At 42.7% G+C, this 14,643-nt stretch overlaps 1 protein-coding gene across 1 annotated transcript in view; it reads right to left on the bottom strand.

Moving 5' to 3' along the window:
* Positions 1–9,748: 9,748 nt before the first annotated feature.
* Positions 9,749–14,643, bottom strand: part of ARSB (arylsulfatase B) — a 56,583-nt gene continuing 51,688 nt past the window's right edge. Inside the window, exon 8 of the mRNA XM_089658362.1 lies at positions 9,749–11,518. Coding sequence (XP_089514488.1) covers positions 11,262–11,518 — 257 coding nt within the window. The 3' untranslated portion in view covers positions 9,749–11,261. The remainder of the gene's footprint in view (positions 11,519–14,643) is intronic.

Here is a 14,643-nt window from a genome sequence, read left to right on the forward strand (position 1 = left end):
CAATGTGCAGACATTGGTAAAACTTGCAATCACATCTCACTGGGCAAATGTTAAATAACTAGGAAAACCAACCAAACATATGACTCCCCCTCAATTCAAAAATCATATTAGCCATAAAAATACATTGCCAAGAATGGGTTGCACACTAGATGGTGAAAAGTGGATACCTGACCATCATACTTACACAAGCTTGTTGAACATCCCATTCCAAAACCATGATTTAATATTGCTTAGGCCCTCCATTGCAGCTATAACAGGCTTCACTCATCTGGGAAGGCTTTCCACAAGAATTCGAGCATTTTGTCAGGTGCTGATGTTCCAAATTATCCAAAAGATGTTCAGTAGGGTTAAGGCTGGGGTTCTCTACATGCCACTCCAGTTTCTTCACATCAAACTTGTATTCCATATCTTTATGGATTGTGCACTTAAAATCAATAATTTGGGGGCGTGTCAATATATTTTTGAACATATATGGTAGGTGTACTGAATAAAGGTAGATATGTTATATGGACAATGTAGTAATCTGTATAGTAGTGTATTGGCTAACATGGGAAGTGGATGTATGGATGCATTATAAAAAAACTAATTTAGCAGTATAGAAATATGGGAACCTCTAATACTGATTGCCTTTGCAGGTTTGAGTTCCGGAGGAGGGATGAGCTTGCATTTATTGTGGGCCTAATATAGGCAAATGGCCATATTAGATCACTGTTAGGAGCATCCCTGCCCCTTTGTAACAAATCCATCTCATTGGACCTTGAGTGACAGCTGACCTCGGGGTTCAGAAGCAAACCTGGTTCCAAACAAACACAAGCTCATCCCTATTCCAAAGAACCCATTTTTGTTTTTCCTCACTTCACTACTTTGTGAATCACTGACCTGGAATAATCATGCACCTATTAAATGACCCAGCACCCAATGGCCATGCTTGTGCTTATGCGCATTGCACACATGCACATACTTCTAAGTGAACAGGCAATGTTAGACATACTATTCCAGTTCATCATACGTGTGCAAGCATGCACGCATACCAAATAGAATGTGCACTTGTCACCCAGCTGCCTATTTAAACTGGCCTGTCACTATGACCAGTTGCTGAATTGTCTTCGGCTTGTTCCCTGTGTTCGTTAGACCTGAGACCTGATCTGCTGAACCTACTTACCTATGTATGACCCTGCTTCCCCTTGGACTTCACTTCTGCTCTTACCTCCATCATGTTCATCTGATGACCCCAACTTTTTACTGGACTTGTCTTTGCCTGCTGTTTTTGTACTGCTTTGCCCAGCTGTTACCGACCCTGGCCTGCTTCCTGGACTTTCTCTGATTGCTGACATTGTCCCTCGCTGCCTGGCTGTCACTGACCACTGTCTGTCTCCTGGTCTTCTGCTCTGGTACCAAGCTGCTTCTGCATCCTGTGCTGAGGACAGCTCTACCCCCCTAAAGAGTAAACATCACCAGCAAGCCACTATGGCACTCATGCCACTCCATGCCCTCACACTTTGTCTCCACCTTCAGGAGAGGCCTCCACAACATTCCAGTCTTCACCAGGTACGTGATATCAGCAAAATGAGAGGATAGAGATGACAGCTCGGAAACTTGTGCCTTCAGAAACAAGTCAGCACATGTAGCTTGTAACTGTATATTTCTGTTCTGACAGAAGCAGCAATTGAAGGATGTAACTGGAATAAAAATGGTTAATGGGATCTCAGCGTTATAGAGGATATGACTTGGCTCTCCCACAGAACTTTCCAAACTACAAGAAAAGTCCTTTATTTTCCAGAAATGTTTGGAGGGATCATTACCTCTTTGTCAGGAATAATTGAAACCATTAACCACAGAAAATCTCAAAATATCCAGTCCGCTTTTGACCAATTTCATATATACTACAGTAAATTTCACCGGGAAGCTAATTTACTGACAGCATGGTATTACGCTATTAAAAGCAGCTACCAGCCAGCATGTGTCTGATGCACTTCATTCTGTCTGTGCATCCACATAACGCTACTGAAGTAGTCTCTACTCCCACACATCCAGCTGCAATATGATAAATGCCAAAATGAGAACACACATGATTATACTTTTGCCATCTGGCTTTGCTGTGCGAGTAAATAACCCACTGTGTGCTGGCAAGTCGAGTAATTCGGGTGGACAGGTCAGAGATCGTATCCGGGACAAAGACAGATCTTGATTTTTTTCATGGGGTGAATGTGTTTAGGCTGCTTGAAAATCTTTGGAAACAGGCCAGAATTTGCTGCCAGATCGATTTTTTACAAAATAAATTTTTTTTTGAAGCCTGCATTTCCTCTGGCTACACTATAGGCTGTAAAATGTTGGCAAGAAAATGTGGTTCCCTTCATAAATGGCCATTGTTACATGAGCCAATAGAACCTTTTGATGCAGCTATAGCAAATGACTACACAGGATATAAATAAATATATATATATATATATATTATATTGCCAAATGTTTTGGGACACCCCTCCAAATCATTGGATTCAGGTGTTCCAATCATCTCCATGGCCACAGATGTATAAAATCAAGCACCTAGGCATGCAGACTGCTTCTACAAACATTTGTGAAAGAATGGGTTGCTCTCAGTAGCTCACTGAATTCAAGCGTGGTACCGTGATAAGTTGCCACCTGTGCAATAGGTCCATCCGTGAAATTTCCTTGCTACTAAAAATTCCACGGTCAACTGTTAGTGGTATTATAAAAAAGTGGAAGCAACTGGGAACAACAGCAACTTAGCCACCAAGTGGTAGGCCATGTAAAATGATAGAGTAAGGTCAGCGCATGCTGAATCGCACAGTGTGCAGAAGTCCCAACTGTCTGAAGAGTCAATAGCTAAAGACCTCCACACTTCATGTGGCCTTCAGATTAGCACAACAACAGTGCATAGAGAGCTTCATGGAATGGGTTTTCATTACCGAACAGCTGCATCCAAGCCTTACACCACTAAGTGCAATTCAAAGCGTCGGCTGCAGTGGTGAAAGCACTAATGCACAGGCACTGATGTCATACAAGAAGGCCTGGCTCTCAGTCTCCGCTCTAGTTCATCCCAAAGGTGTTCTGTTGGTTGAGGTCAGGACTCTGTGCAGGTCAGTCAAGTTCCTCCACCCCAAACTCGAGCAGTCATGTTGGAACAGGGAGGGGCCATCCCCAAACTGTTCCCACAAAGTTGGGAGCATGAAATTGTCCAAAATGTCTTGGTATGTTGACACCTTAAGAGTTCCTTTCACTGGAACTAAGGGGCAAAGCCCAACCCCTGAAAAACAACCCCACACCATAATCCCTCCTCCACCAAACTTTACACTTGGCACAATGCAGTCAGGCAGGTACTGTTCTCCTGGCAACCTCCAAACCCAGACATGTCCATCAGATTGCCAGACAGAGAAGTGTTATTCGTTACTCCAGAGAACACGTCTCCACTGCTCTAGTGTCCAGTGGTGATGTGCTTTATACCACTGTTTTGCTAATCTGAAGGCCACATGAACTTTGGAGATCTTTAGCTTTTGACTCTGCAGACAATTGGCGCCTTCTGTGCACTTCAGCATGCGCTGACCCCGCTCTGTCATTTTACGTGGTTGTTGTTCCAATTTGCTTTCATTTTGTTACATTACCACTAACAGTTGACCGTGGATTATTTTGTAGCAATGAAATTTCATGGATGGACTTATTGCACAGGTGGCAACCTATCATGGTACCACGTTTGAATTCACTGAGCTCCTGAGAGAGACCCATTCTTTCACATATGTTTATAGAAACAGCCTGCATGCCTAGGTGCTTGATTTTATACACCTGTGGCCATGGAGGTGATTGGAACACCTGAATCCAATGATTTGGAGGGTGTCCCAATACTTTTGGCAATATAGTGTAAATATCCAATAAAACCTACCAGGACTTGTGAAGTAAAACTATTCTTAATAACCATTTTAAAACTGGCTTCTATGATTCCTTTGTGTATTTAACCACTTCAAGTCCGGACACTTTCACCCCCTTCCAGTCCTGGAAAATTTTCAGTTTTCAGCACTAGCACACTATGTGGTTGATTTACTAAAGACAAATAGACTGTGCACTTTGTAAAGTATCTCACACTCAGCCAAGATTGGAGGTGGGAGAGAATGTTGATCATGTATCCAAGGAGGATACTCTTTGTATGAGATTTGTATTGTGCTGGAGCAATGAATAAAAAGGGCATTTTGTTTATGTGACCGAAGCCACCTAATTTGACAGGCATGTGGGTGCAGATGTGTAGCCCTGAACACAGACAGTGTGTATTTGGGGCCGATCATCCACACCTGCTGTCAAATGAGGACCGTCCGCTGTGCCCCTAACAGACAGCTTCAGCTGCATAAGCAAACCATTCATTCACACAAGTCCTTAGGGCCCTTTCCACTCACTGCTCCTGCCTCCTTGGCCCCTCTGTTGAAATGATGGGACCCAGGTAAATGTAATTCCTGGCAAGCCTAGTAGGAGCGGTGGTGAGCTATTTAACCACTTAAGCTCCAGAAAAGTTTACCCCCTTCATGACAAAGGCATTTTTTGCTATTCAGGATTGTTTTAACTGGCAACTGTGCGGTCATGCAACACTGCACCCAATTGAAATTTATATAATATTTTTTCACACAAATAGAGCTTTCGTTTGGTGGTATCTGATCACTACTGCGTTTTTTATTTGTTATTATATAAATGGAAAAAAATGAAAATTTTGAAAAAAACTTTTTAATTTCTGCTACAAAACATATCCAAAAAAATTAAGAATAATAAAACATATTTTTAAAAAAAATGTCTTCATAAATTTAGGCCAAAGTGTATTCTACTCCATGTCTTTGGTAAAAAAAATATCCTAATAAGTATATATTGATTGGTTTGTGTGAAAGTTGTAGCATCTACAAACTATGGCATATACTGTGTACTGGAATTTTTATTCGTTTATTTTTTCTTATACTAGCAATGGAGGTAATCAGCGACTTATAGTGGAACTGTGATAGTGCGGCTGGCAATCTGACACCAACATCTCCAGTGACACTAATGGAGTGATCAGTGATAATACAGTGTCACTGTACTAATGACACTGGCTGAGAAGGGGTTAATATCTAGGGACAATCAAAGGGTTAACTGTGTGCCTAACATTGTGTAATTTGTGCTGCTTTTACTAATAGATGTGACTGTTTTAAATTCCTGCTGCTCTGGGTTACAGACATTGTACTACAGAGCCCTGTGCTGTCACTAAACACAGGGCTCTGATTCTCTAAGTCAATCAGCAGGTCTCGGTCATAAATCATTGGCTGGGACCTGCTGATCGGCTTGTGCTGTACCGAATGACAGCAGAAATGGGGCGGCGGGCATGCGCACCAGCTACCCAGAAATGCTGGATCACATACATGCACGTGATCCAGCGCAGAGCGCCAGTGAAGTCGCACGATTTCAAAGTCGGACGTCATTCCGACTTGAGGTGCGACTTGCAAGAAATCTGCGGGGTGCAAGACACAGATGTCTATGCAAGTCGCACCTGAAGTATTGCATGCACTACTTTAGAAATTGGTGCACTCTGACTACTTTAGAAATTGGTGCGCTCTGAGTCTGAATCGCACTGCTATGACCGCTTTAATTGCAGACAATAGGGTGCAACTTGCCATGGGATTGGAAACTCGCATGGCATTTAAAATCGCATGGCAAGTTGCACCCGGTATGACCGGGCAGTTAACGGCGACCCGGAAAAGAGGTCACCTGTAAGGAGCACCTGCAGCAAAGGGATCACTACTGCAAGGGTAGTGTCATTTTTCAGCACATAGTTTATACAAATTTGACTATTTCATGTATGCTGGGAAACTACCTTTGCAGTAAAGAAGTTTCTCTGGTAGTTTTTAGTTCTAGACTTTAAACCTGAAAATGAGGGTACATAGATATGTGATATTATTACACCCACTTTTCCATCCTCAGTCCACAAACCATCATTTAGGGATGTAACCCTTTAACCACTTGCCTACCGGGCACTTTCCCCCCTTCCTGCCCAGGCCAATTTCCAGCTTTTAGCGCTGTCGCACTTTGAATGACAATTGCGCAGTCATGCAACACTGAACACGTGAATTTTTTAACATTTTTTTCACACAAATAGAGCTTTCTTTTGATGGTATTTAATCGCCACTGGGTGTTTTATTTTTTGCACTATAAAGAAAAAAAGAGCAAAAAATGAAAAAAAAAAAAAGTTTTTCTTTGTTTCTATTATAAAATTTTGCAAACAGGTAATTTTTCTCCTTCACTGATGTGCGTTGATGAGGCTGCACTGATAGGCAGCACTGATAGGCAGCACTGATGAGCTGGCACAGAAAGGAAGCACTGATGGGCACTGATAGGTGGCACTGATAAGGAGGCACTGATGATGCTGCACTGATATGCAGCAATGATGGGCATTTTGTCTTTTGTTTGTCAGCTTTTACTAGCAGGGAAAGTTTCGGATCGCACTGATACAAATTTGATCTGAAGCTTTCCAGGACAAAGGAGTAATCTGAGGTCTAATAGACCCCAGTTGTCTTAGTAAACAGGACCTGTCACTGCTGGATGTTTGTATTCCTTGTGATAGCAATAAAAGTTATAAAAAAAAATGTAAAAGGGACAGTATAAAAATTAAAAAAAAAAAAAAATTTAAAGAGTGCCCTTCTCCCTGTGCTCACAGCGAATGCATAGGTAGGTCACACGCACATATGTAAATGGCAATAACACCACACATGAAGTATCACTGCAACCATTATTGCGAGAGCAATCATTTTAGCACCAGATGTTCTGTGTAACTCTAAACTGGTAACATGTAAAGGCTTTTAAAGCACCACCTATGGAGATTTTTAAGTACCATAGTTTGGCACCATTCAGCGAGCATGTGTATATTTAAAGCATGATGTGTTAGGTATCTATTTACTCAGTGTAACGTCTTTTTTAATTACAAAAAAATTGGGTATTATATTGTGCTTTTGAGCATTAAAATTCATTCAAATATATTTTTTTCCAAAAAGAAATGTTTGCAAAAATTGCAACAACCACCATATTATTCTCTAGGGTCTCTGATAAAAATATATAATGTTTGGCGGTTTTAAGTAATTTTTTAGCAAACAAATACTGATTTTGACATGTAAACAGAGTGTCAGAATAGGCCTGGTCTTGAAGAACACCCGAAAGTACAATAGCTCCACCATGATTCCCATTTCCAAAAAGTATTGTAGAAGAATCAGATTAGAACTTTACTTGTATCAGCTAACAATCCAGTATAATCATACAGATTAGGCCCCATGCACACAGAGTATTTAGCCCAGATGCATGGGCCATGAAGTTTGCATTCTGGGCATTCATCACTTGGTGCATACTGCCCTAAACATTCATAACATTCATAGCACCATCAAGCACCATCCAGCCCTGTCCAGCGGTCAGCCTCTCAGAAGCCCTCCTCCACTTAAATGGCAGAGTCACTTGCATCAGGGCTAAATGCACAGTGTACATACGGCATTACGGTAAGAAGGTTCTAAAGCAATCATAAACTCTCGCTATAATCTGTATATAGCACAATAAAGTCAATAAAGACAATGTGTTAGTATTATTTCTCATTTCGGGACAGTGGGGAAGCCAAACAAATCACTACTTTGCACCCTATTGGCCAGATGAACATCCAGAAATGCTGGTGTATAGTGGAAACATAACCTGAAATTATTGAGCAATTTATTCCAAACTGCATACAGCCGAAATAAGATGGGAACTTCTTCCATGTGTATTACATTCAGATTGTGGTTTGTTGGTGACCTCTAGGGGTTAGCAGGGAGCATAAAATCCCTGCTTGAAACACTTGTGCTGGACTTCATTTTATCTTCAAAAATTCACTTTCATTTCGCTTACACTCAAAATTTAAATGTGAATCATGCATTAGTACCTATTGCTGGTTTTGCATTGAATCCAGGGGAAGAGATAGGCTAGGAATCATTATGCAGGCTGTCCTGGCACTGGTCATGTAACATAGTGCCTATCAGGGGCGGACTGACAACTCATGGGGCCCCTGGGCAATAGCGGATCATGGGGCCCCTGTGTCCTTGCCCAAACTCAAAAAAGCCTCTGAAAAAGTACCAGGAGCATCTCATGGGGCCCCCTACTGACCTCGGGCCCTCGGGCAGTGCCCGAGTTTCCAAATGGCCAGTCTGCCCCTGGTGCCTATAGATTTCTTATGGGGTGAAGAGCTTTTAGTACATATGGCTATAGGGCTGCACGTAGAATGGGTATCTATATATAAAAATATAGTGAGCGCTCTCAGTAATTTAGCAGCTGAACATACAAGGAAAACGCATAAAAAGTGAGCCAGTGGATGAAGTCAGCCCCGAGCAGTGTGCTGCATGCTGGAGCGTGATTGGTCTGCCTTCTCCTCTCCGTCCTCCGGAGCATGGACTACTAATCTCCGCCGAACACCCGTCTGAGCAGCTATTCCCGTGACCAGACCAGAAAGAAGAGGGGAATCTTCAGGATATTTATTCACATGCGTATTACCAATACGCTTTCTGGTTAGTGCTCATTCTTATCATTTGCACTGGGAATCAAGGATCACCTTTATTGGACTGTGTTTCATCACTACTATCCATAATATATTAATAGCGCTGCATTTTTATATATATGTAGAATGGGTATCGTATGTGATATGTCTGCTTTGAACTGTAACAGTTCTGCTGTGAAAAAATCAATCTCTCTAGATAAATGGTACACATTGCAAGGATTTTTTTAAACCATTTACAAATTCATATCTTTCTCAGTTTTAAAGTCATTTGTTCTTGATTTGCCATACCCTATCCCAAACAGATTTCTGAGTGGGAAGGCCAGCACTCTTCATCATCAGATGAACAGTTTCAGTGTTGTAATAAAAAGAGCTGGGAAAGTCTTAGAAGCATATGGCATGCACAGAAGAAAGAGTGGCCTCCAACTCCTTTTATTCTAAAGCTGGCTAAACACTGGTAGAATTCTGTTCAAATGTTTTTGTTGCGGGAACATTCGATTTTTGAATGTCAAATTGACATTTGTTTTCGACTGCAGTGATGAGAAAATCCGAAGGAGCAGGATGAAAGGTTTTTCTCAAATGAACAAATTTCTAACTGCATATGTGGTTTTCATTCAGGGTGTAAAAAATTGAATGATAAAAGCAAATGGAATTTTAAAGTACTTTAGAACGACATTCGGCAAGCTGTCAAAACTACTGATATGTATGCATAAAATCTTTTTTTATGAATGTTTGTACAAATGTCTTTTCAGGAATCTAAAAGCGTATGGCCAGCTTAATTCTCCTACATATGTACAATGTATGACTGTTCAACTCATTGTTTTTAAAAAAAGGATTACCGGTATTTTATGCTTCTGAATTTGCATGCAACCAGTGCTAAGAAGAGTTTGTTAAAAGCAAGAGTCAACCCAAAAACAGTGTTCACTCTGTCTCCTTCCATTCTGGGTACCAGAAATGATGTAACCCCTGCGTGCATATGCAGGAGTTACATTATGGTCATCCAATGGCCAAAGATATTGATGGGGAACCCATAAGTACCAGTAACAGAGATGGCAGCAGCGCGGGAGCAGTCATCACTGGAGAAGGGCACACTCATAAGGTAAGTTTGCCATAATGTGTAAATATGCAGAGTTCACCCACTTTACTTCCTCTTTAAGGTGTTAAGGGTTACTAAAGCACAATATCCTGGACTTTTTAAAGTTCATTTTATGCACTGTGTTGCAGACATTTAGCCTTGGACTCTTTATTGCAATTTTTCAATACGAACTCCAAATGGACATGGACAAACACATCTGCACTGACCATTTTCCATATACTCATTTAAAAATTAAAGACAAATAAAAATACATTCTCTGTGAGGTAGAAAATACAAATATTACTTCACTTCCAAGGAGATATTCATTCACATTATACAATATTTATCATTATATTTCCAACACCTACTGTATTTCCAACAAGCACAGCTGAAAGTGGTCATCCTTGAAGAACTGCTGAAATTCAAGTCTTTAAGTAGAATGCCAATATCGGATGGAAAAGAAAAATGGAGGTATAGCCCCTAGGAAACAATTGTTAGCTTTTCTTTCTGATGGGTTTTAGCAAAATTATAGCTATATATGAACTGGTTGTTAAAGAGAGTGTCACTTTAAGAAAACTAAAAGCTTCTGATAGGCATGCAGAGGTGCACCGAACTACAGAGGTTTAATAGCACAAATGCCAGGCATTTGTGGTCAGGAACATTTTTGTCCGGTCAGTAGGAATGTGTGGAAGAAGGGTGGGCAGTTCAGCATTATGTGGAAATGTAGAATTGTTGTATGATTAGAACTGTCTGGCATTTGGGTGAAAAAGAGGATTCTGAAAACTGTTGGTTGTAATGTGCAACCCCCTCTGGGCGCCTGCACTTCATACCTGTCAACAGCTATCAGTAATATTAAAGTGAAATGGTCTCTTTAAGTGCATAATTGACACTTTAATTTCCTCCAGTTACACATGTACACTTTGCTAGACGATGCGGTGCCACCTTCATCCAGTCAGCTGATGCTCTAGAGCAGCCATTCTCATCCAGGGTTCTTTGGAAACCTGGGGTTCCTTTGGAGGTTGCTATGGGTCCCTTGAGCTGTGGCTGATTGACCTTATATTTGATGGTGCCTTCATAGTTACAGGACCAATGCCACCTGGTAACGTTGCAACACCAATTATATTTTTAACTGTCTTTAACTGGTATACTGACTACAAAGTCGAATAGGAATCTTCTCACTGAACCCTGATGAATTGGTCTTTGCAGGTGTTCCCCAAGGCCTGAAAATTATTTCAAGGGTTCTTCAAGGGTAAAAAGGTTGAGAAAGGCTGCCCTACAGACATCTGGTATAGAAACCTCAAACGTATCCCAAAGATGATTAAAAAAATGCTAGATATGCAGAAAAATGGATAGCTTGAACCATTGAGGTGGTTTGCCTAGTTGCCTAGTTGTAGGCAGATATATTGCTATAAACTGTTTTTATAGTAAAACTTGAAAACCAGCAAAGTCTCATGAAGGATCTTCTTCCAGCTGTGAAATAAAATAAGAGAGACAATTAAGGCAGAAAAGGATTTTCCGTTGTAATAGTAGTCCAATGCATCTGGCTCTCACAGGGCTCCTATCTGTGAAAAGTGTAATCAATATTTAAGGAGACACCACCAGCAGTCCTATTCCAAAGACTTTGCTTAAAATCATAATGGAGTTCATTTTTCCTTGTAAGAGCCATTACTCCCAGGGCCCCCAGACACCAGATGCTCCAGGGTCACACCTCGGGTCATCATCTGGGTAGTAGATAGGAACTGAATTATTGTAGTAATATTCCAGACGGGAAAGAAGTTTCTTCACCACACCAGGGTATTTGTCTGATAAATCCTGTGTCTCTTTGGGATCACTGATGATATCAAACAGCCAGAGAGATTTTTTCCAAGAACCCAGAGAAGGAATGTCGGTGGCATTTGGTGGGGGAAACCAATGGTCACAACCTTTTCAGAGAAAAGGGAGAAAAATAAAACATAGCATTGAAATCACACAACTGTGGATGGCAAAAACATTTACTAAATCAGAAGACTTGATGAACACATTGACTGATACATGCAACTCTTTGTTCCAAGCTATTAGAAAAAGGAGAGTCCATACTTCTTGAACTTGACAGAGTTATGTGCAAAGATGGAAATTCCCCCTAACATGCCACATAAAATGTATGAAATACAAAGAGGAGACCAAGTGTAGGGGATTCTAACTTGTAAATGCCACCTCCATCTACGACAAAAAGACTATATACAGGGGTAGGCAACCTTTGAGAGGTGGAGATCTACCATGACAACATGGAAGAAAACAAAGATCACTGAGGTGCGACACCCTTTTTTTTTTCTTTTTTAAGATGTTAACTTGCAAGCCCCCAGAGGTCAGAAGTGGGTAGGGTAGTGTACAGAGGTTAGTATTAGGTAGGGCAGTGTACAGAGATCAATCAGATGTATTGCAGTGTACAGAGATCAGTAGCATGTAGAGCAGTGTACAGGAATCTGTATGACAGATGACAGAGGTAAGCAGGACAGCAGTTAGCAGGGCAGAGAACAAGGTGTCAACAGAGCAAATGACAAGAGGTCAGCAGGGCACGATATTGGGGGGAAGTCAGGAAGACATGGTATTGAGGGACAGGAAGGCACAGTCCTGAGAGCATCAGGAAGGCAGACTACAGAGATCAGCACACTGCACTCCGGGGTATAAGTGCCAGAACCTGAGATAGCGCTGTCAAAGCTGGCAGTGGATCCTAGGTGACAGAGGCATTCCCTGACCCGCAGCTGCACATGCTTCGGAGCGGGCAATGCCTCCACTACCTAGGACTCAATTTGACTGCTTCCCTGCTTGAGAGCTCAGGCGAGAAGATACCTGAGCTCATCTCTGCTCTGCCACTTGAGGGAAAAAAGACGAGGCGCACTAAAGGGTCGACAGGTAGATCCTGATTGACAAGTTGCCGAGCTCTGATAAAATATATATAGCTTAAATACAGAAAATAAGATAGTACTATTTGTCATTTAGGTCAAATTGTACCACCTTGAATTATGTCTCAAGGGTTTGAGAGTTTGACACAAAAGCATTTGCATCTATTCCCCTAAGGGTGCTCACAGGTGGATGGATAGTGGGCGATGTAGAAAAGGGTCAGTGGGATAGTTTGGGATTTAGATGCAGGAGAGAGTGGCAGGGATGTTGGCTGCATGAGTGAAGGGTATGGATAGCAAATGCAGGAGTGAGGGGTAGGGATAGTAAATGCAGGAGTGAGGGGTAGGGATAGTAAATGCAGGAGTGAGGGGTATGGATGTTAAATGCAGGGGTGAAGGGTATGAATGTTGAATGCAGGCGTGAGGGTATGGATGTTAAATGCAGAAGGGAGAAGTATGGATATTAAATGCAAGAGTGAGGCCTACATTTAATATCCATTACACTCCATCCTGCATTCAATAACCATATCCCTCATTCCTGCATTTAACATCCATATACCTCGCTCCTGCATTTAACATCCATATCCCTCACTCCTGCATTTAACCTCTTGCCGACCGCGCATAGCCGAATGACGGCTTCGCCGCGGCCGGCCAGTTCTGGGTGGACGTCATATGACGTCCTCCCAGAACGCGCTCTCCTGCGCGCCCCAGGGGGCGCGCACCCGGCGATCTCCGTGATCGCTGTGTCCTATGGACACAGCTGATCACGTGATGTGGTAAAAGGCCAATCACAGCGGCCTTTTACCACCTGATCAGCGGTGTCCAATGACACGCTGATCAGAGGGAAATGCAAGTGCCGGTTCTCGGCTGCACTTTCCTCACACTGTCAGATCGTGAGGAAAGTACTGCCGAGAACCGGCAGTTGTCAGAGCGGGGATCGGCACCGATCATCAGGGCACTGATGATCAGTGCCCTGATGATCGGTGCCCAGCAGTGCCACCCGCAAGTTCCGCCCAGCAGTGCGCCCACTAGCTCCGCCCACCCGTGCCCAGCAGTGCACCCACCTGTGCCCAGCAGTGCACCCACCTGTGCCACTCTGCAGTGCCACCTATCTGTGCCCAGAAGTGCCACCTACATGTGCCCAGCAGTGCCACCCACCTGTGCCCACCCACCTGTGCCCACCAGTGCCACCCACCTGTGCCCACCCACCAGTGCTGCCCACCAGTGCCACCCACCAGTGCAGCCCAGCAGTGCTGCCAGTCAGTGCCACCAGTCAGTGCCCAGGGGTTGTGCCAGTCAGTGCCGCCGCCAGTCAGTGCCCAGCAGTGATGCCAGTCAGTGCCGTCTATCAGTACCCATCATCAGTGTCACCTATCAGTGCCGCCTATCAGTGCTGCATATTAGTGCCGCCTATCCGTGACACCTCATTAGTGCTGTCTATCAGTGCCGCCTATCCGTGACACCTCATTAGTACTGCCTATCAGTGCCCTTTAGTGCTGCCTATCAGTGCCCATCAGTGCCGCCTATCAGTGCCCATCAGTGCTGCCTCATCAACGCACATCAGTGAAGGAGAAAAAATGCCTGTTTGAAAAATTTTATAATAGAAACAAAGAAACTTTTTTTTTTTTCAAATTTTTTGCACTTTTTTATTTATAGCGCAAAAAGTAAAGCGCCCAGCGGGGAGTAAATACCACCAAAAGAAAGCTCTATTTGTGAGGGAAAAATGATCAAAATTTCATATGGGTACAATGTTGCATGACCGCGCAATTGTCAAAGTGCGGCAGCGCTGAAAGCTGAAAATTGGCCTGGTAAGGAAGGGGGTATAAGTGCCCGGTAGGCAAGTGGTTAACATCCATACCCCTCACTCCTTCAGCCAACATCCCTTCCACTCCCTCCTGCATCTAAATATTCAATATGGATATTGAATGCAAGAGGGAGGGGTATGGATATTAAATGCAGGAGCGAGGGGTATGGATATTACAGTAAATGCAGGAGGGAGGAGTATGGATATTACAGTAAACACAGGAGTGAGGGGCATGGATATTAAATGCAGGAGTGATAAGTATGAATATTAAATGTAGGAAAGAGGGGTATGAATGTTAAAAGCAGGAGTGAAGAGTACATATATTAAATGCAGGAGGGAGCGGTATAGATATTAAATTCAGGAG

Source organism: Staurois parvus, unplaced genomic scaffold (genome assembly GCF_062004578.1).
Source record: "Staurois parvus isolate SC_StPar_1 unplaced genomic scaffold, SC_StPar_1.0 ptg001065l, whole genome shotgun sequence".
NCBI classification, from domain to species: Eukaryota; Metazoa; Chordata; class Amphibia; order Anura; family Ranidae; genus Staurois; species Staurois parvus.